Consider the following 24,172-nt stretch of genomic DNA (forward strand, 5'->3'; position numbering starts at 1 on the left):
CCTTGTAAAGCAAATCAATAATATACTTGAAGAAATAAAGGATAACTAAATTTCCACTGTAGAAAGAATTTCGTAGAATACCAAGTCCCCTGGATCCCTCTTCCATTCACTCTTCCTTTGCTCTCCTCTGCAAAATGTTCCACCAAGGAGATAAGGCAGGGGAATGAATGTCAGATTCGGGAGCAGAATTTCTGAGTACTACCCTGCTTCTTTCCTGTCCCATCGACAGAGGCTAAGTCTAGAGGGAACATCTGATCCAGACCCACCCATGAGAAAAGATGATAGAAAGTCCCTTAGGTTCTAAAAACAAAATCCTGGTTGTCCATAGAGCTTTAACCAGGTCTGGCATCAACGTACCTTAGAGTCACTTTTGCTCAAGCAGATTGACATTTTTTGGAAAATAAATATCATATCACTGGAATGGGATTTTGCTGGAAATGGATTCAGTGATGACTCTTAATGAGTGTCACCTGCTGCCTGTTCAGGGTTGTGTCATGCATACCATCTGTTAGCATTTCAGTGCTCTCTGCAGCAGGTGCTCAAAGATGCGCCCTGACCTACAGTGCCTTGGTGGTAGTCAGATGAATCAGGTGTCGACCAGCACACCTTATGACACGAAGGCTCTAGTCACATCTAGAGAATTCTTCTTATAGTACTGTTTGGGCATCTTTGAGGAAATGCCAGGGCTTGAAAACAGCACAATTTCCCCAAAGCACTATGATGCAGATAGCCCACTTTAAAATAGTAAGAAAAATAATATATCAGAGTAACTGATTAAATCCTTTTGGATTTGAATGTAAGGAGTATAACTTTATCAGTAAGAATGGGAGAGAGTTGAAGGCCAAGTGTTTGGGTAAGGGTAGTATCTCGTGTTCTTATTTGGCCTAAACATTCTGAATTAGTGTCCATTTTCTTTAAAAGGACCTGAATATTAATGTTAAAATCAAAATTTTTTAAATCAGTACCGGGAATGGAACTCACAACCATCCTCTTGCAAAGTAGGCGCTTATGTGGCTGAGCTAAATCCCCAGCCCCCAAATTTCTTTTAACACTTTCCTAAGAATTTAAATTACTGCTGTAAAATTCACATGCACATGTGAATAACTATGCCTAAGATTCTAATTGATACTACCATCTGAGCAAGGAAGGTGGGATTCACCCATCTTCTCTCAGAGTTGGTCCCAACTGACCCAGTATATACCCTCTGCAAGGGCCCTCCTTGAAGTTTAGCTTTTCCTGAACAGAAGTTAGAAGATAAATTGCAGTAAAACCAGGAATTATGTCTATCTAGTAATCTAGTGCTCTCCACAGTCCACAAAATTCCAGTAGATGATTTCCTGAAAAGTTGAAAAGGAAACTTGTACATTTTCATTTCTGGCCTTCCCTTTTCTCCTTACATTCTGTCCTTCATCTATTCAGCAAACATTTGTCTGTTTACCCAGGGTCAGTCATGTGCTAGGCATTGATCTAGGTGCTGAGGCAATGTTTTTAAACTGTCACATTCTAGTCCTTAGAGGCCAGAGACAAAGAAGTCACCCACTCTAATGCGAGGCGATGTGTTAGAGTGCTGAGATGGAGATGCACTGGATGGATGTGTGGCTGCATACAAGGAACCTTATTAGGCAGCTGCTTTATTCCAGGCCACCTAGGCATGAATACAGCCATCCTTCTTTATATATAGCTACCATAAGATGTTGGTGTAGACGTATATGGAGGTCACTTCCCTTACTCTGGACCCAGACAGCTCCTTAGACATCTTACTCACATCTCCATCTCCAGCTGCTTATGGGCCAACCATACAGCCAAATTGTTATGCTCTTGTGAATGTGTTGTTTAGCTGCTAGTATGCATTTAATCTCACTTGTGCTATCCTACAGAAATTCTGGCATATGTTAAACTTTATTTCAATTTCTGCAGATGTTTTTAACTACCTCCTAGATACAAGTTTCTGTGCTTGGATATTAGTGTTACAGGCTAGGTGGGACATGTTTTCTATCCTTCCAACATATGTCCTTCAGGATATGGAATAAAGATACCAAGCCATCCAAATACAATGTAGGAATCATGTCATCATGGAAGGTTTTGTGGGTGTGCACCAAGGGCCATATTGTGTATTCATTTAGGTAGAGGAATCAGGAAATATTTAGAGGGGCAAGTGGTCATTATTGGGCCATGAACTTTGGCTATAGTGGTAACAACGAGAAAAGAAGCATCACTGTAAGAATAGAATAACACAGAATGTAAAAAATAGGAAGGGGAAAGTACACAGCATGTTCAGAGAAGGCTTGGTGCTCCAGGAATGCTGTAACAGAGTTGTCAGCTGAGTTACAATGGTGAGGTTGAGAGCAGATCACAAGAGACTCGCACGTTTGAGACCCATTCTTTAATATCCTAATTCTAATCTAGCTTCTCAGCAGAGTCCAATATGGTCCTTTAGGAACTTTTGTCATATATGGGGCAGAGTTATGTTGTGTAAGAGCAACAAGATGTTTAAAAATATCACTGCTTTTGAAGCTCCTACTTTTTGGAGCAGCCATTCTTACCTGTAGGATGCTCCAAATCTAGCAAGGTAGGAAAATTGTGAGTTCAAGACCAGCCAAGACTACATAGTGAGACTGTCTAAAAACAAAAAACTGAAAGGCCTCCACCCCTCAGTATGGCTTATTTCCATACTTTTTGCATGTGCATAACATTTTCATCAATAAATAAAACATTGATTTCTTGGTGATAATGTCTCCCAAAAACTTTTTCTTGTGATAGAAATGAAGTAACTAACATGGTAGTTGATTTTATGAGTGGATATGACATGCATAATGATAGTCATAAATTTAGGAATTCTCACAGGTCCAAAAGTACAGCCAGCTTGGATTTACAGATAAAATATATTTAATGCAGGTCTTAAAAAATGCATAGGAAAGAGATTCATGCTGGTTTAAAGAACTCGCTATGGATTCCAGGAGGTAGGGAAGGGGGCTATTTCTGGCATTTGAAAGATGGCTCATTTGTGAATTATGTCTTTCATCTCTGGGAAAAGAAACAACAAAGAAGAGATTTGCTGTATGTCTGTTATCAATCTCATTTCAGATTTGTTTGATTTTTATTTGTTAATTTGGCTATGACATCCTACAGTGAATGTCCAACCATAAAAATTAGATTTATGATAGAGAAGTGGTCTTTTCTGACTTGCTTAGGCAATTTCTTGTATTTGTGATTGTTTTGTGTACATGACTGAAGTAATGAATGCACTGCAATGTTGTTAGATCACTGTTCCTCGTCTGTCATCACCACTTTCTGTGTAAATTTGGCCTCATTCTAAAGCCAGTCTGAGCTGCAGTGTTCACATATGTACAGTGGGATGAGCCTATCTTCTGCAGCTTTGAGATAATTTTAAATAGCACATGTGAAACTCAGTGGTGTAGGTTACTTATGTACAATTTCAACGGGATGTAAAACTCAGAAAGTTATGAACAAGGAGAAGCAAAGTACAACTTACTAGGTCTTACTGAAGGTAGTTCAACCCTGAAGAAGTGACCACCACATCCAGAATATGACACTGCCCACTGGGGGGCTGTCTTTAAGTGACATTATTAATATTACTGTTGTTGTTGTTATTGCTGGAGATTGAACGCAGACTCTTCTCACTGAATTAAATTGTGAGTCCCCTTTTTTTTTTTCAATGTACAGACAAAAATCTCACTAGCCTAATCTGGGCACCAAACTTGCAGTCCTCTGGCTTTAGCCTTCTAAAACACTGTGATTACAGATATGCACCACCTCACCTGGTTAGCATTAATTTTTAATCACATCCTGATATTAAGACAAAACACTTTAAAAGTGCACAGCTAGCCAAACATGGTGGCCTGTACTCCCAGCTGCTTGGAAGATTTAGGGAGGAGGTATGTGAGTTCAAGATCAACCTGGGCAACTCAGTAAAACACCGTTTCAAAGTACTGTAGAATAGAGTTGGGGCTGTGGCTCAACATTTCCTGATTCAATCCACAAAATCACAAAAATAAATAAATGGACAAATGCACACAGCTACATTTTAAAGGTATACATGAGCAGTATTTAACATCTCTCAAAGTGAATAATTAGCTTTCAAAGTTTGTTTCTTCTCTCTTTATAAAAACAGAGAAATGGAACAAGTGCTTACTGTCGGTGGAGAGATGGCCTCCTGTGTCATCTGTAGTCATTGCTTTGTGGTTTGAAGCTTGGGTGAAAATTAAAGAAAACAACACCATTTATGAAATTTCTAACATTTGGGAGAACTGTTAATTCTACATTTCCACTGCATTTGAACTTTGCTCTTCTTCTTTGCTATGAGTTCAGTTATCTAAGAGGGTCAAACTTGATTGGGCCAAAGCAAGCTGAATTTGAAAATATAGGTAGTTTTCAGATGGCTGGTTGATTGGTTTCTGTAATAGTGCTGACATCCCATGATATTTCACCAGGGTTTCCTCTATCCAGAGGACATGGATTCAGGTGGCCAATGTGACTTTGGTAACTCTGAACCAGGTGGGAAGCAAAATCCCAACATGTTCTTCTAATCCTTTAGATATACTTGGGAAACAACATTTATACATCTCCCTATTAAGTCCTCTTTATTTAGAACAAAATAGCATTGTAAATTTGGGATGTTTTTTCTGATTAGTTGTTTCATTAGAATAAAGTGAATGTTCCGGGTTTCCTTCCTCCCCTCCTTCCTTTTTTCCCCTTTTTATGTACCAACTCTGCTTCATCTTTCTTCACCATTGTCATTGTCATCAGATGCTGATAGCAGAGCAGCTCTGTCAAAGGGTTGTGTCAAATCGTCATTCTCCTAAGTTCACTCTGCAGGTCCTTTCACACCTTGATTTGTAAAAGGGGTGGTGGGCAGGAACATAAATGGTTGCTTATTTTTCAGTTCACTATGAGAAGAACAGGCGTTGTCTAAGGCCTCTTTTGTGCAGCCCCAGCACAAGCTGCATCCTATTTATCCACACAGTTATCTTACCATTGTAACTGACATCATTCAGATTCTGAGAAGTTAAGCCATTTGCTCCTGATTACCCTGGCAGGAAGCAGAGGCCTCTGGTGTTCCTTCTGCAATTCATTTTGGACTTGAATTTGGTGTTCTTCTTCAATTCAGTTGATACATTTTTGAACACCTATTATTAGGTAGGCACTTGTACTAGAAGCTAAATATACAAAGTTGTTTAAATAAGATGTCAAACCTCCCATCACTGGCTTTTATGCTAGCAAAGGAAACAAGTAAAGTTTTAAAGAAAATGTCATGTGTGTGTAAGTTATACAGCAAGATAAAGAAAGGCTTGATTAATCCCACCCAAGAGAGCAAGTTGAGAAAAAGACCACTAAAGGAGACACAAAATTTGACCTTCAAAGGAGAATGAGCATGCTATATAAGCATAAAGGGTATAGGTTGTAGACAGCTTATTTAGCTATTGAAAGGAATATATGTGTGACAACTTTTTTTTTTTTTTTTTTTTTTTTTTTGGGTAATGAGGGTTGAACCAAAGGCCTCATGCACGGTAGACAAGTGCTATACCATTGAGTTACATCTTTGGCCTTATTTTTAAATTTTATTTTCAAACAAACTTCTCAGGCTAGGCTCAAACTTATGATTCTCCTGCTTCAGCCTCCAGAGCAGCTAGGGTAACAGGTGACCACCACCACTCCTGGTTGCTGTTTAGAATATTTTAAGCAATAAATATATATGCAACAAATGTTCTTATGATAACTCTTAGGGACTCAAACATGGCTCAGCAAGCTATCTAGTTTTTAGGTCAGTATGGAAAACACAGTTGATACCTAAGTAACTGTAGCATTAGCCCTGATGTTATAACTCTTGAAGAAGAACTATAGACACTAAGTTCAATGAACATGTGGAGTCAGGATAGATGGTTTCTATTCATAGTGATCAAACTTTGGAGGAGACTGCTTGAACTCCCTTGCTTACAACCCCTTCCTCACATCATTCTAACTTCTGATTCCTTCTGTTTTATCTCTTTCCTCCTTTTACACACTTATATGGACTTGTATGATTATATTTAGGACCCATTCAACCTAGAACAATCCCCCCATTTTAGCATCTATAATTTTTCAGGGACCCTAGGAAATACAAAGGTCAGACCTTATGATATAAGAGAGGGGAAGCGTGGCAATTTGACATGAAATAAAATGATCAGCATAAAAATTAAATCTAAGAAAAAACCTAAAGACTAAGATGGTACCAGTTATTACTCTCATCTTTTGTGTTTGATTTTGTTTTTGAGATATAGTTCACACTGGTCTTGTACTCAAAGAAATCTTCCTGCCTTGGCTTTTAATACTGGAACTATAGGCATGTACCACTATGTTCCACTATTGTCTCATCCTTCTGATTTTGCCCAAATACATAGCTTTTCTTTAACATAAAAAATTCCTCTTTCCACAGGTTCTTTTTTTTTTTTTTTTTTTTTTCTTTTTTCTTTTTATCAGTACCGGAGATCGAACTCATGATTGTCTGCTTGCAAGGCAGGCGCTTATGCCACTGAGCTAAATCCCCAGCCCCTTTTCCACAGGTTCTTTACCTTCAGTTATTAATGGTGCCATTATGTATTGTATAATGGTGCCATTATGTATTGCTTTCCCATCTATGACTTGGAATTTCTTATCCATTTCCATTCCAGCACTAAGAGGAAACAGGAGGCGGGGAAAGCCAGAGTTGTTGCAAAATATTCTATTCACCAGTGGCTGGGTTAGAGAGCAGAACTGGAAAACAGAATCTCCTGGGAAAAATTCTTGGCTTCTCAGCAGATTTTAATCAAATGTTTAGTATCCTAAATATATTTTAAAATTTGTCATGGTTACTATGCTTACAAGCTGATGCTTTGAATGCCCTCCTCAGCCCTTCTTCCCTAGAATTGCTATTATGCCTGGTCTCTAATCCAACCTATTACCAGGCCCATGAGACCAGCATGATTTGATTTTAATTTCATAGTAATCTTTAGCAACACACAGAGTTCAATTCATTAAAGCCCTGAATGGAGATACAAATGAAATAGAGTTTCTCATCTCCAGCTATGAACATCAGCTCTTCCTCTTAAACTTTAAAAGATGAAAAGGAAGTTTGAAAGAAATGTACAGGGAGCTCCTGTGCATCTCTGCCCTGCCTCCCTCGCTGTTGACATCTTGCTTACCTGGCTTACAGTATCAAAAGCAAGTGTTGCTACAATTCACAAAGAAGCTTCATTTCACACATTGAAGAGAACTCCTTGGGACTGGAGATGATGGTAGTCTGCAGTATAGTAACAATAATAATCTTACGTATTCTCATCATGCCTTTTTACTTTTCAAAGCTCTTTTGTCCCCTCCCCTTCCGCAAGTTTCTTGTTCAGCCAAGGATTACTGACACTTCAGTTTTATTTGGTAATTCAAAAGCCAATGACTTCCCTTATAAGAGACTGTCTTCCATTTTCTCAGAAAAGAGTGCTGACAGCAAGTTACCCCATCAAAAGATGACTCAGTCCCATCTGCTTTGAACTTCTTATTGATTGAGAGAATTTCTATCTCCATCACAGGCCAAGAACTTTGCTCCTACACAGCTGCTTCCTGTGCTCCAGCATGCCTTCCATCACCTCTGCAACTAATCTTCTCTGCCCACCCAGTGCTTCCTCATCCTCCAGTGTTAGGGCTGGGTGTTACCTCCTCCTGAGTACCATCTTCTTTATTCTTCTTTTCAAGCTGGACTGATTACCTCTCCGTGTGCTGACTGTACTGACGCAGCTTCTAGTTTATACATGCAACAAACATCATCATCTACTTTCTGGCTTGTGTCACTAATAGACAGGTAGCTCTTTGAAGGCTGGACTTAGGCTGCTTAAGCATTTATTTTTATCCCTAGCATATTTTTAAGTGAATGAATAGATGGAGTCATGGAAAAATTCTATGGCAATCTGGAAATGTAGGACAGTTTTAGTAAAAACTGGAAGTTATGAAAATAAATAAATTCTAGAATATCTCCTGTTGAGGTCAACTGTACTTTTTGGAATTATCATATGATTTGAGATATAGGACACATAACATTGATGAAGTGCGGGCCCAGATAATTTTGACCAGATAGACATAAGGCAAAAAAGTAGCGAGACTAAACATATACTGTTAAATATAAAATTTGAATTTCTTGTGAAATGTGGCAGATAAAGTACCTGAATATATTTCTGTTCTGAAACATACCAGCGTAACAGTTAAGGAATTTAAATAGGTAAAATTCAGAGGTCAAAAAAGAAAGGGTCACCACAACACATTTAAGAGATTTGAACAACATACAAGAAGACAGAAAGCAGATGGATGAGTGGAAAATGACATGGCAGAGCTGAGAAAGCAGAAACCCAAGTGCCTGTAGGGCTTGGAAGCTAGTGAGAATTACAGTATCCTTGCAAGGGTTCTAGAATTAAAGCTCTTGGGTGTCTAAAAGTGGACAAAGTCTGAAAACACAAGATTGGTTGGAATTTTTGTTGTCATTGTTTTACAGTGAAAGGGATTGAATCCAAGGAGTGATGTGCTATACCCCCTGGTCCTTTTTTAAAATTTACTTTTAAATTTTAAGATGTCATATTAAGTTGCCCAGGCTGGCCTTACACTGGCCATTTTTCTGCTTCAGCCTCCACAGTACCTGTGATTATAGGCATGGGCCACTACACCCAGCTTTGTAAGAGTTCTTGTATGAAGCATATTCCCTCTTTTAACTGCCAAATATTCCTAGCCTCAGAAAATTGGGTGTTTCCACTTTGAAAGATTTAAACCAGAGAATGTCTAAACATAGAGAGAATTCACAGGTTATAGTAATCTAAAACAGAGAACAGAAGTATTAGAGAAGGTAGGTAGTGAGCTGTATAACAAGCCCTACCCCAGTTCCAAGCCCATTCCCTTCCTTCACTTACGGAACCCAGCCACCTGCCTATTAACTTGAAAGAAGCAATGGGACATTCTGGAGAATATAACCCATGCTATGCAGAGAGACAGAGATCTTGATATTTGGGTGTCTCCAAAATGAACCTATCCCTAGCTTATATCTCATTAGGAACAATCACTGTCAGTGATCCCTGCCCATGGATACAAACTTTCCAACTGGAATTTTAGTACTTCAGTCTTATTTTTAGCTTATCGACAAAGATCACCAGATATCTGAGAACATCTTTAAACAGATTCAAAAAGAATCCAAAGAAAATGCAAGTTATTGAGATAAACTTCAAATACTTGTAGCTAACATATTTTTAAAAATGAGATATTCATGAAATAGACCAGGAAGCTTTTTAAAAGGAACTCTTAGAAAACAATGAGCTTTTGAACATTTAAATGTATTAGATGATACCTAGGGTATCATGTTCACTTCCATTATAAGGCAAACATTGAAAAAGTGGCAGACACCTACAGAAAAGTCTCATACATGTATATATGTTCACATGGCAGACATTTATCATGTGCCTTTGTGTGCTAACCAGACATGGTTCTAGAAACAAAGGAAACAGAAACAAATAGGAAGAGGCTAAGCCATCAAGAGCTAAGATATGATGGAGACAGAGAATTTGAAAAACAAGCAAACTAATAATAATGCAGTGATGTGTTGTGCGTGAGAAGAGAGACAGTGGTACCTTTGTTCACGAACTTACTTTGTTCTTTGATTTTGGAAAAGAAGGCCGCATGTGTGTTTGTGTGGAAAAGATGGCCAGCGTCATGTTTGTCACCCATTGCAGAGTTCACACACAAAAACAATATTTTGCTGCACCCTTTTGTTTGTGAACCAAACTATTTGCAAACAAAAATGTTCATGAATCACTTAAATAGGAGAGGAAATATTTTACCTAAAGACAAGACCAGGGGAAATCAGTATTTTCTTCTGCTTCCTTACTGCCTTCTTCCTTTTCTTCCTTTTTAAGATATCTGAAGGGTTATTAAATATTAGAGAGAGAGAATTAGTTTATTTCATAGATAACAAAAGATTTAGTCAAAAACATGCGTAAATTAGCAGTTTGGGAAAGGGGCATAACATTCCTCTTAACGAGTGTTTTTGTCTCAAAATTACTCTTTTTGTACCCTTGTGTGTCCTGATGAATCCAGAAAGGGCCAAACAGAGGCCTGGTGTGTCTGTTAGGATTCTTTGTTAAACAGAGAAGGCGTGGTGAGTCTTTGTGGATCTTTTCATGTATTCTAACGAGGGATACCCACTGCTAGATTGTATTTTAAAAAGATAATTTCTTGGATTGAGCTATAGGAATTGACTTAGTTGTGGTTTAAATAAACGATTATTGGAGCGTACCAGTTCTGGTTTGAGGATTAGAAACATAAAGCCTAGCGCAGACCAAAGGAGATGGAAGAAAAATTTGGCAGCAATTTCAGTAGAAAAACCTTGTCCTGTGACCACACTGAAACAACCCCCGGTCATCCTGCATCTTCCAAATTTTTAGCCTTTCATTGTGCAAATGCAAATAATTGACACAAGTCTCTGAGTCAGCTCTCTGATCTTCACCCGTATGGTTCAGATTTGGATCTAATTATAGGAGTTACTCCTACATCGACAGAGGCAGCACGCTTGGCATTTCTTCTTAAAGTATTAATCAAGACGAAATGTAAATTTGCCTCTTTTACAGGGATCAGTTTTCCCCTGACTTATTCTAAGTTGTCGATGAATAAAGGCAAAATTTAATGGTTACTTACTTTATTATTTCCTATTTCTTCTGTGGGTCTGAAGAATAACATGGTCAATTAGTGTGTGTTTCACAAAACCCTTTCTAACTATCTTCATAGCAGAAGTCTCATCTACAACCGTTTCTTAGGCCCAGTGAATTGTCTGCTTTCCAAGTTGCTGTAGTCTCTGAAGTTGCATCTCCCTCTATTTTTAGTCACTGGGATTAAGAAAACCTGGTACAAAAGTCCTGGGCACAATGATGTCCCCTTCCACATTTTTTTAATTAAAAAATAATTAAATTCTTTTTAGTATGTATTTGCGGTACATACTGATTACTTTCATTGTGGAGAGTTGATACATGTATGTAACACGGTTCAGTTCTGCTCACTTCCCCTGCTTTTCCTCCTCTGCACCTCTCCTTCCAACTCTTGGTTCTCTTCCCACTAGTAAAACATCTATATCCCTGTTTTCTGTTATCTTTTGTTTTGCTTTTTAAGTTATTTGTACTCAGAGTTTCCCACATAAAAACAAAGTAACAGGATGGTTTATGTTTGGGTTTTTTGTTTTGTTTTGTTTGTGGTACTGGGGATTGAGCTCTCTACCTCACCCATGCCAGGGGAGCACTTCGGCTGCTAAGCTAAATCCCCAGCCCCAGATGGTTTATGTTTTAGAGCTGGAATACAGTTGAACTCAGAAAAGCCCTAAAGGTAGGCTCCAAGAGAATCAAAAGGAAAGAGCAACTCAGAAAGAGATGAGGGTGGGGATTTAAGCAGAGACTGTCTGCTTTTGACCTTGCTAAGGATTAGCTAATATGCAAGCAGAATCTGCATCTGGTTATAGAATTGCAACCTGTATTACTACTACATTAGATAGTATCATGGGAAAGTTTTAATGCATGGCAACATTCTAATTATTATGTGGCTGCTGTCTAGCACAGAAATTTCTTGTAGTTGACTCTAATATTTTCTTATTGTATAGATGCATGTGTGTTGTATTGCACTTCTGTAGGTGTTTCATCAACTCTTAAAATATTAGGTCTACATGCTGCTCTCCCATTTTACCATGGAGAAATCAGAGCCCAGTGACATAGCTAAGGGCATCCAGGAGGAAGAGCCAGGGGAGCCAGTGTCTGTCCCTTACAAACCACTATACTGCGGAGAACGGACATACTACCATAGGTTTTAAAATTTTATCGAATTAAGAAATTTAATCTTTTAAAAATATTATGTTATATTCACAAGTGTATACAAAAAGGGCACTGCATATAGTATGCTCATATACTATTTACTACCTATTCAATAGTAGTCAAAAGCCTTGTCATTTTGCTTCATGTATGACTTAAAATATTTTTGGCTTAGGTATCAGAAGATGTGATTTATATTTAAATAAATCTCTCATCATTCCTATAGTAGAAAGTATACAGAAAAGAGAACATTTTATTATATTACCAAAATTCTATTATTACACCCAATAGATCTTTTTTAATTTTTATTTTTATATCCACACATGCTTGCAATACATAATGATTACATTCCTCATGTACATAACACATCTGAATTGTTTTTTTTTAACCCCCTTCCCCATCCCTCTATCTCTTGGTTTCCTTCCTTTTGCAAAAGATCTATCTTCATTTTTCATATTATATTAGATTTTATTTTGCTCTTTATTTACTCTTTTTTGGTTAGTAGGAGACAGGATCTTGTTCTGTAATTCAAGCCTTGAACTCACTATGTAGTCCAGGCTTGCCTCAAACTTATGGCAATCCTCCTGCCTCAGCCTGCCAAGTCAGGGATTATAGGTATGTGCCACCACACTTGACTTTATTTACTTTTGGGCTTCTCCCAGAAGTGAAATCATAAGATATTTAGGCTTGTACATCTAATTTATTTCACTTCACATTATGGTCTCAAAACTAATTTTTATCTCAATCTATTAGTTAATAAGTTTAAAAACTTATGGAGCTCCTCCCCTAATCACTATTCAAATAAGAACTATATATTGCATGGGATTGTTAACCCTCTTAATTATAGAAAGTACAAAAAGTCAGGAAAGTTTTAAGGAGGGAATATGCAGAGTCTATTAAAATGTGGAAGTTTAGATTTGTCTTTAGCACTGCTATGTGACTTTGGATAAAGTAGCTAGTTCCTGTGATGGTCCATTTTCTCTTTGTGTCTCTTAGTGTATTCCCACTATGTCTGCCCTTGTCTAGGAATACTAGGTTTCTCTCTCAGAAAGATAGATAGATAGATAGATAGATAGATAGATAGATAGATAGATAGAGGATGGTTATCTATAGATCTAGATCTAGATTTAAGTCTCAAGAATTTATAAAAGTATATATCCAAAAAGAGTGTCATTACAGATAAATATCTATATAGCATTTGTTCTCAAATCACACTCAAAAGGACTGTCAATCAACTTGCTTCTAAAGTCAATACTTTATCGTGTTTTCTTATCCTGATCTATAATTAGATAGGAATATTACCTTTTTCATTGGGCAAGATCTAACTGATTATTGCTGAATACAGAGAGCTTAAACATTATCATTTTAGCTTCTAACTCCATGATTTTTATATGAAAGAATAATATAAATTCAGCAAATGTTTGTATTTGCCAAGCAAAATTTCCTTATCTGGTTGAATGCAGTAAGTAAGCACTATAAATTAGAAGATAGAGCTCTTTATTGCATCTTCTAAGGCACCAGGAGCTACAAATCTCACCAATTAAACAGCCTGTGTGTGTCTCTCTGACCTTTCATCAATCTGCCGAGAGAATCTCCATTGGCAGCTGGACCCTAATAGTATCTGAAAATTCCATTTCCCCCCAAAGAGTTTCACATTTACTCTCACACACAATGCCCTGTGTGGCTTTATTTCCACAGCTACAACATCATATTTTACAGCTTTTAAGATACATTTCAGGCAACTGAAGTATATTCTAGACAGGTTGGTACTTTTAAGAAAAATTATATTAGTATGTATTATTTTTGCCATAATTTTATTAGCACTCTGCTACTCAGCTCATCAAACATTTTTACATCTGTTTATTTGATCCTCCCAACCTTGTTATATACAGAGGATTAATAATATCTCTGCTGGGGCTGGGGATTTAGCTCAGCGGCATAAGCACCTGCCTTGCAAGCAGGTGGTCGTGAGTTCGATCCCCAGTACCGATAAAAAGGAAAAAGTCCAAAAAAAAAAAAAGAAAAAAAATAATATCTCTGCTGTCTAAGGAATATGATAGTAGAGATCTTCACTTTATTTTCGCTTATTGAACACCTAGGCTATTTCTGGCACTACACTGTCTGTATAGAAATGCTATTGCATTTCCTTTTCAAACAATCTGTTTAGGTAGATGTTGCTTTTTTGTCATATGGTTGAGAAAACTGAATTTTCTCGGGGTTGAGTAATATTCCAGTCACTCTCTTGTCACTGGGAACAACAGCTAAAACTCACAAGTTAAGGGAGGAAAGGTTGGTTTTGTCTCACCTTTCAGAGGTTTCAGTCCTTTCATAGTCAACATCATGGTGAAAGGATCTGTACAAAGGGACAGTGCTCCTCTCCTGGTAGTTGGCACGCACAGGGAGAAAGGAAGAGGCAAGGAGATAGATACAACCTTTCACGTCACACCCCCAGAGAACCCCTTTCCCAACCAGGCCCACCTCTTAGTATCACATTTAGCTGCAGCATCCCCTAATGGTTCAGTCATCTTTTAAAAGTCCTGCCTATGGCCATATGAGACTTTGGGAGGACTTCTAGATACAAGTCACAATAAGAACTTATACTAAATCTGCATTGTGAGTCGGTACTAAATTTAAGACTCAAATTCAAATCACTTATCTCAGTGCCATTAGATATAATAATAATAGTACTAGTAATTATTATTTACTATACCAGGCTATTCCTAATCTCCTGAAGAAACAGCCTTTGTCAAGTTCTGCAAGTATCTGTGTTGATTTTGTTTTTTTAATAATCCTAGTAATAAAAAAAAATCTGCCTTATGAGTCCATAAAACAAAGCTTGCATTTAGTCAAATTTAAACTTGATATAATTAATTTTCAAAGTTAATATGCATATTGCATGAAATAACCAGTTGGAGATTCAGATTGTTCTTTGCATATAAAACATATTTCACTTCACACATAAAAGAATTCCTGAGTGCGTGGCTGAAACCTCCTTAAAGGTTTTTCAGCCAAGCTGAGACAATTATTCTAGTCAAATTAAATGATCTCATGTGAAAATGGTGAGTGGTGTGGTGGGGTTGGGAGGGCTAATAAAGACAGACATAACCTTAATTCAGTGTGTTAATTGCTGTATTTAGTAGCAGGTCTGGCAAACTCTAGGGTCAATTTTCTCTCCCTGAAGTCTTCATTTAGCTCACCCAGTTCAACAAGCATTCATATTAGCATTTATTAACTGATAATTATCTGCCATTCTCTGTACTAAGTGCTGGAGACTCAGAAGAGTATGTCTTTGTCCTCATGCTGTCCACCAGTGCTCAGTAGCTGAGATGTACAGAGAAATATGTTATGTATCCTCTTCCTTTGAAGAGTACATAAATATAACAGATTCACTTTATCTAGAATTTCTGGTTAAAGTTAGATTATAATGTAGTTAATCTAATATGTTCATTTCTCTCCAGCTCTGTTTCTATTTTTGAGTCCTTTGGTTGTCTCCTTAACACACACACACACACACACACACACACACACACACACACACACACACGTTTGAATCTGAAGTAACTCAAATGACACTTGTAAATCTTTAGCAATAGAAAATTCCATGTGTCCTTCAATACAGAATCAGGTTGGCAACCTGAAAGATGAGCTAGAGTAGGGGTTGAAATAAAAAGCTAGTAACATCCTTAGGCAGAATAACCAGCTGAGGTAGATCCACTAAAAATCCTTTCAGTGACCAGAGGCCAGCTCTCTTGACCACAGGTGGGCACGCCAGTGCATATCTGGGAGGGAAGCCAGCCTTCTAAAGTGGTTTATAAACACAGCACCCTTCCAGACATGACTACTTGAATAGAATCCGGATAAGAAGGCACTCAAGGTTTCTCTAAAACCTAATGTAATATGGCTGGGTCCTTCTGTACCTGTCTGGCTCTCAACTCCTAGGACAGCTAATAAAAGAAGAGCTAGTGAAATAAGAACCATTGAATATTTTTCAGAAATGCAAGTAAATGTAACTAATTTTATATTATCATATAAAAGAATTTTGACAAGCATTTCTTCTTATACCTGATGTATAAGCAGTGTTCTATGGTTGTTCCTGCTATATGTGACAAGGTGGTTAAGAACATAGTGGCAAGACAGCAGTAATATGTTTGTAATTTTTCTAATTTAAAACATCCTTGAGCATCATATTACATTGATTATAAAATTCATATCTTTCAACAGAAATTTACTTCAACTTGTGAAATTAGAATGTCTTGTGTCTACTCTCTCAAAAAGTTCTGGTATTAATTGATGATGCTTTTTAAAATCAATTCTACTTTAAATAATGAAAACCTACTATTAGATATCAGATTAACGCAGTAGGAACAGTAATTACCTTCCGGTCTTACAAAGGAGGAAACAATATCTTTAAGCAGATAGGAAATTTTCCCTGTATTTCTTAGAGCCAGGATTTAAATCTAGAAACTCTGAATCCAGGGTGCCACTTTAAGCTTCTGTTCATTCTTCTCACACTGAAAATAACCTAGAAATTTTTTACAAAGTTTTATCTTACTTCAGTATATTCACTGTAATGGGAACCTGCCCATAATAGCTTCATCCTATCCCTGACCCAAAACCCTCCTCCGTGCTTACTGATAACCTATTGACATCTAGAAAGCACTTGATACTCCTAACATAGAGCAGATATATAAATGACAGGTACAGTACATATCTTACATTCACAACAATAAAATAGAAAATTAAAAGCAGCTATGTACCAGCTTGTCAGCCTCTTGAGCTAAGGACCTGTCCAGAAGATTAAGTAGCCTTAAAAATTAATATTGTACCTGGCACATAATAAACTCTGAAGAACTACTGCTGAATAAATTAGATTGTTTCTCCCAGAGAAATAAAAACACTAACAATTGCTCACAGTAACTTGTCCCTGTTGTTAACTATTACTGTTTCATCCTTCTCATACATCTTTCCTGGGTCTTGGTGACAATGAGAATCAATAACAGTAGTAATAGTAGTAATAATAATATTGTGACCCCAGCAAACTATATACTATTGACATTTAACACAAACTCCTTGGAAGTTACCCCAGAGCTCAAACTTCTTTAGCTTATAGCCACCAGCTTTTAGGTTAGATCTATTTAAAGCACCTCTGATGTACAGCAGGTGGTCTCTTCAAACCAGTTCCCCTCTACTGTGGAAATGGATAACTCAGCAGGAAAGCACCCTGCGTCCCTTAGTTGTGCAGAACCCTGTGTGCAGCCCAGTGATTTTACAAGTTGTTTTTACAGCTGTGTTCCAGGTCAAGAAAAATAGGAGGAAAGTGCCACAGTGCCACTTTACCATTAGTGCCACTTAGTGCCACTTACCATTAGTGCCACTAAGAACTGGACGTGTGTTTGTGCTGACAGGAGCCCCTACAGGAATAGCAATTAAAAGTGCTCTATGTCATATCTCATTTTGATTCTAATAATTAGTTTGAGAGGTGAATCTCACACTTCCCAGATGAACAAACTGAGGCCTCACTGGTAGAAAATGACAGGATTAATGCTAACTTCAGGGCTCCCGGCCTGGAGTTCTAATCCTGTTTCCCCTGCTCACTGCTTCCCTTAGTAACTGACAAGCATGAGACAGCTGGATGAGGTGACTAAGGAAGGGCACATGGCCACTGAGCTCACCTGAACTAGGCCCATGGCCTTGTGCCATGGTCTAATCTACAGAGTTCACTGTCTTCCTCTCTTAGAGCAAAGGTTGGCCATCTGAGTCTTGAAGAGGTGACTCCTGGGCAGTTTTAACTAGTGCCATTAATCCTTCTGCATTATACAACAAACCCCTTTTCACAGGGAGCAATTGCTGCCTTTACTGTATGAATGGTAGTTGAGACTTGTATCCTGGATCATCTTGCTCAACCTTAACAAACCGCTAAGGAGACAAGCACCCTCTCATTGTATAACATCCATCCAGTGTTCATCAGTAACTCAAACTCTTGATATGACCTTCATGGATGAGGTCACTGATATCACTGAAGACAGCAACATCTTTGGAACTAACCATCATTCACCTGAACTCCAAGTCACTGTGGATTCATAAAGTAAACCTGAGGTTCCATTTAATGATTGCCCAGTGAGTTGGAAAGTTCCTCTTGGTGCCAAGCATCCAAAACTATTACCATCTGTGGCACATTCCTCTTTGACCTGGCAGAGACATCAATTCTCAACAGGAAGAGGCTGTACCAGAGGGCCCCAGGGATGAACACAAGTTTTTGTTTTACTTGGTACTAAAGTGGCTATGACTAAGAATGAGTGATGAATTATATGTGAAAATAACAGGAGGAATTGACAGTTATTGCCAGGAACAACCCTTTCTAATCTAGGAGCTCTCATAATTGTCCCACCATATCTTGAGTTAGGTATAATTTTTACTTATGAGAAAACTGAACTGAGTTTAGTTAGTAACTTTCATAATTATGCAGAGCTAGTAAGTGGTGGGACCATCTATCTAACAAAAATCGTATCTGTTTATTATCACCTATCATGTCAAGGTGGAAAAAAAAAGCTCAATGCCAAAATTTCTATAAAGAAGGAAAAGAATTGTCTGGACATAATGTTTCTTGAAATTCTTCTAAAAACATTTCCCTAGGAGGTGGTGTCTAGTGGTTTGCTTCTTGTTGCAGAATAAAATCTAAGAAACAGAAATAACTTGTAACCTAGAAAGCATTTACCAGGGGCTTATTTCAAGCAAAGCCAGATAGACCAGGGTCCTGCCTCTTAATACTGTTCATCCTCAACATTATTGTGCTTCACTTTTTTTGTTAATGTTCCATTTTTGAAGCAAATTTTTTTTCTTTTTCGTTTTTATGGGTACCAGGGATCGAACTCATGACTGCACACTTGCAAGGCAGGTGCTTATGCCGCTGAGCTAAATCCCCAGCCCCTTGAAGCAAATTTTTAAGGTTCTGTTTTGTTCAAAACCATATGCTGGTGAGGCATGGTGCCACACACCTGTAATCTCAGCAGTTGGGAAGCTGAGGCAGAAATCACTGCAAGTTTGAGGCCAGCCTGGGCTACGTAGTGTGACCTAAAGACCAGCCTGAACTACACAGTGAGACTTTGTCTCAACAAAACAGAACAAAACAAAAGAAAACAAAGCAGAACACCTTTTAAGTGCCTCAAGAGTCCTACATAAATAGAAGGTAAAATGATAAACCCTAAGGTTTGGGGGACAGAAGTGAATGGGATAGCCCATCTCTAGAGGCTCAGCATGCACATGAATAATGCAACAGAAAAGTCCTTCCTGGTGGGGCTGGGGATTTAGCTCAGCCACATAAGCACCTGCCTTTGCAAGCAGGAGGTCATGAGTTCGATCCCTGGTACCGATAAAAAATTTTAAAAAAAATCCTTCCTGGTAAGTGGCACGAGCTGCAGGCATGCCAGGGAGAGAACAAGTCAGCATTTCCAGACAATCAGCCATGCTGGAACTTGGGGGACCAACCAAGAAAGCAACAAGCTATCCTTTCTGGTAAGCAGCGCAAGCCACAGGCACACCAGGGAGAGAACAAGTCAGCCTCTCAGTTCCGTACCCCTCCCCCCCATTAGAATTGGATGGTTTTGAGTTGACAGCAACTAAGGCACATAAAGCAATTAAATGCTTATATTGTTTGCGTGATTATGCTGACCTAAATGCTTATATTATTTGGGTGATTATGCTGACCTGGTGCCAGAGGTCTGAGCATCTCTTGGGAGGATGACAGTATGCAACATAGCAAATGTGGGGGAGTTCCTTCTATCTTGTCTTAGAAGACCAATACTGTTTTCACTGTTTTGCTTCATTCTGATTAATTGTCTTGCTCTATTCAATATTCTATTTTGAATGGTTTTACAAAAGTGTTCTGTTTTGGGTTTGATTTTGTTGTACCTGATTGCATGGACAACTATTGTGAAGACAATGAGATATACTATGGTACCTATTTCTGTTATCCCAGTATCCTGCTCTGAAGTTCTGTACCAATTTCACTGCACTGTCTTGATTGGCTTTGTTCTGTCTTGTTTTGTTGAATTTTTAAGATGAAATTAAAAGAACACTAAAAATAATACAGCAGAAGAAGGGAAGCAGCCATGAGGAGGGGCAGTGCCTTGAGGAGTCTAATGTCCTAGGGGAACTGTGCTGTTTTAATGGGTATTGGGACATAATGGAAACAACATGGCTTCACGGGAACTCAACAAGAATCCTACCACTGGGCCCTATGAACTCTGTTACCTAGTATTCTGTGAGTTTTGTAAAGTTAATTAACTCCTCTGACCCCTCTGTTTCCTCATCTGTGAAATAATACACTGTATCTAGCTTGAAACTTTTTTAGGAGAGGTATTATTTTTGAAATATATGTCACGGATCCTAACCCATTATAGGTACTCAATAAACACAAATTCCCTTTGAGATAATATAAAGATTGGAGTATTTCTAAATCTCATTTGGAGGTTCTCGTGAGATGTGAACTCCAGAAAGAGTGTTAGAAATTTTGTTGAAAACTTCTCCAGTGCAAAGAACATTAATAGCAGTAAAGCACTGGGGGAAATGAAAGAGGATGAATATTAATGGATATAAGAGGTTTTTGTTTTAGCCTGTTTATAAATGTAATTTTCAGTAATTTATAAAACATACATATTTTGCAGTGCTATTTAGCTGATTTTCTGTTTGTATCTTGAGCACTTGTTTAACTCTGAGAAGCAGAAGACACTCTCCCCCAATTCACACCATTTACATTTCTAAATCTGAATCTTAATGTTTTTGCTTTGATTAATTTACCTATACCTCAGTTTTTGTTTTCAAAAAGGAGCAGAAAAAGGGGATAAGCACCTCTGAACACAAAAGTTGTGATTAATAAGATGATTGACAAAATGAAGAAGCCAAGAATATGTTGGGTTCCAGATAAGGCACATGTGACATAAATCACTCATGGGGAGGAATGTGAACACTGTGGAATATGATGCAAAAAGCAGGCAGAAAATATTTTGGGTAGCCATTGAGCCATCAATAAGACAAACACAACTTACTATAGCAAATGTGCTATTGTGGTACTTGCTTTAATAATAAGGGCCTGAGAAAGAACAAGAGCCTATCAAATGGCTATAGTGTCCAGCTCATTGGCATCACTGAGGGGAGCACAGAGATCCCTAGAGAACAACACAAACAGCAAAAGGATTTGGAAGTGGCTGCAATGTGACAAATAAGGTCCTAAAACTGAACTATTTATTCTCAAAGAAAATAGTCCTACAGGACGCGTGTGTTGTCTATATTGCAAAACACAACACTGAAAAGGGCAATTTCAGTGCCTGCAGCCATTTGTAAGTGAATTTACCTAGTAATTGTATGTACTTCCTTCCTCATCATTCTTTATTCACAAAAAATTTACTGGGAACCTATTAAAAAGTTTCTTGCATGTTAGAAGTTGTGTTAGGAGCAGAGAATTCCAAGGAGAGTGAGATGTGGCATCTGCCCCAAGAAAGCTCAGTCTAATGGGAAGAGGCCAAGTACCCGGTAATGTGGTGGAGTAGCAGCTTGGTTGCACATGGCTGGGAACTGGCTGAATTAAATGCTGGGATGGCGAGGGTAGGGTGGGGGGCTCTGAAATGGTAAAATTTCAGTCTTACTATGGTAGCAAAGTCATCAGACTTGTAAAGAAAAGAGTCGCTTGTTTCCAGAGAGAGAGATCTGGGGTACTCGGGGATAACACATGGTCTTATAGTGAGTAGCAACATGGAGTATGGGTCAGGGGAAGTTAAGAGTTCTCTTCTGTGCTCCATACCAGATCATTCTGCTCTGAGAAGTACTCATGGGGGCTATATGGTTTTTGTGCAAAGCGTTGACACTACTTCCTAGTGTGGTATCACACTGACCTGCTGTACACATTGGAGATCCCTATTTGTGAAGCTGAACACCAGACAAGCCTAATATCTAATGATATAGTAATTGTTAAATAAACTAGTTTCAACACAGAATACAACTGAGGGTATTAAGGAAAATGATATTCATGTATTTTATAGAAGGAAAAATCCTATTTATACTATTAAAAGGGGAAAGATGATACAGAGACAGTCTCATAAGTACATGTGTTTGCATATACACAAATGTGTGTGTGTGTATGTATATATATATATACATTCAGGGAAAGATAACAGTAGTGAGACAGAATATGTGAAAAAGCAGAGACAAGCAAATTTTCCATTTGTTGCTTTTTCTACAAAGTTCAAATTTTACAACACTCATGGACCTTACTTTGTAATTTATAAAAGAAATGATACTGCGTAATGTCTGCCATGTGGCCAGCAATAAATGTTAATTGACTCTTTTAGGGTGGTAAGAAAATGTGACGTGCCCAAAATGATTTAAATCTGTGTGCAGTATCATGTTAAGTATTATAAATAGAAGTTTTCTCTTGCTTGTAGAATGGAATGAAATACATTTTCTTAATTTATGGTCAATTTTAGATTAAATATATATTCTACTTATTTAATCATTTAGGACATTATTCAAAGCTAAGTTTTACAGGAAGCCCACCAACTGTAGATAATGCTAGTCTTTGCTTAAGCACGAGAAAATTACTAGCCAACCATTACAGCTTTGTCTTTGCAGTACTAACATTTAAATATATTTAACCTTCAGAGCTATTATCCTATTGTTTGTTACTGAAAACTAATATAAAATCTCTTAGGAAGCCTTATCCTAAAATAACCAATATTCACTAAATTAAAATTTAATCTAATTCCATAACTTTTATTATAAGGAATTTGAAACACTCTCTAGATATATCATTCTTTTATTATATTAATTTAGTCATCCTTGTTCTCATGAAAATTGTGACTAAATTGAATTGAAAAATTGTTTATTTGAAAAATACTAAAAGTCCTTAGTGGACCTCTTAAGATTCTTCATGGTGAGTTTCTTTGTAATTTAAAAGAACTATTTATGATTTGAATTCATACTGTCAAATTTATCTACAAATAAATAGGTTAAACTTCTCACTAAGTTAAGACATACCTTAGCCAAGGCCATTGACTTGGCTAAGATAGGAAAATTTAAAGGTTGTGATGAGCAGTAGTAAAACTTCAAAACCTATTTCTTTTTGTGGAATGATTTTGTTAATAATTTCTTATTAGCTACTTGTGATTTCTTTATTAATGACATGCTAACAATATATTCCTATGAGTAGCATGCTATAATATGCATATTTTTGCATTTTTGAACCATTTTTTGAACTTCAAATATTTCTGAAACATATTTTATGTGATAATGTGTTTTAACCTCAATCCCCTAAAAACTGATTTAAAAATACTGTGTATCTCAGAATTGATGAAGATCAGAATGTGGATAAAGTTATGGAATAAATTAAGGTGTGAGCTGTAGTGGTCAACTTCTAGCAGCTCTGGGGATGGAAGGGAACATAGTTAAGTGATGTTTCTTACTCGGTTCAACATTAAACACTAGATTCTCTGGTCTGTCAGGCTGAGGGTAACTGAGTACTTTCCTCAACACCCATAGTGTTGAGAATTCTAAGGACTTTTTTTTTTTTAAATCTTAAAAGGCTTAAATTGAGATAATCATAGATTCATATGCAGTTGCAGGAAATAATACAAAGATATCCCATATGTCTTTTAACTCAGTTTTCCCCAATGGTAACATTTTCCAAAACTGTTATACATCATAATCAGGATATTGACATTGACACATCCATCAGTCTTTACCCAGATTTTTCTGTTTTACTTATTCTCATCTCTGTGTGTTTCTATGCGTGCATTTAGTTCTTGTAATTTTAATACGTGTGCAGGTTCCTATATTCACTACTACAGCCATGGTAGAGAACGTTTCCATTACCACGAGAATGCTGCATGTTGCCTATTTGTAACTACATCCACCCTCTTCTCTCTCCATTCTTCTTTATTTTACCTCATTTACCATGAATATTTTCCAGGTTGGGGATTTAACAACTATATGTCTTGAAAAGCAATGGATTTCTCTTTTCCTCTTGTGAATATTTGTGAATAAAAAATATTAAGCAAGTATATTCTTCCTGATTTGAGCATCTCACTGTTGCTTGGCAAAGGAACCAGTGACAGGGCAATCGGCTGCCATGGCTATGCAGCATTTCCAAGTCTCTGAAGGAACAGAACCAAATCTGTCATCTTTGTTTTAATTCCCAGACTACGCTCGATTTGAGGCCAAAATCCATGACCTGCGAGAGCAGATGATGAACCACAGCATGAGCTCCGGGTCCGGGTCCCTGCGAACCAATCAGAAACGCTCCCTGTATGTCAGGTAGGCAATGGAGCATTTTA

General features: G+C 37.6%; 1 protein-coding gene across 28 annotated transcripts in view; it reads left to right on the forward strand.

The window, feature by feature from the left end:
* The window catches only part of Dlg2 (discs large MAGUK scaffold protein 2), a 1,893,126-nt gene that overhangs the window by 1,736,759 nt on the left and 132,195 nt on the right, over window positions 1-24,172 (forward strand). For all 28 annotated transcript variants that reach the window (XM_063256338.1, XM_063256340.1, XM_063256341.1 and 25 more), the window contains one exon: window positions 24,038-24,152. In XM_063256338.1, the coding sequence (XP_063112408.1) occupies window positions 24,038-24,152 (115 nt within the window). The remainder of the gene's footprint in view (window positions 1-24,037; window positions 24,153-24,172) is intronic.

Source organism: Cavia porcellus, unplaced genomic scaffold (assembly GCF_034190915.1).
Source record: "Cavia porcellus strain 051 isolate PalLab524CR breed Dunkin Hartley unplaced genomic scaffold, mCavPor4.1 scaffold_9, whole genome shotgun sequence".
NCBI lineage: Eukaryota > Metazoa > Chordata > Mammalia > Rodentia > Caviidae > Cavia > Cavia porcellus.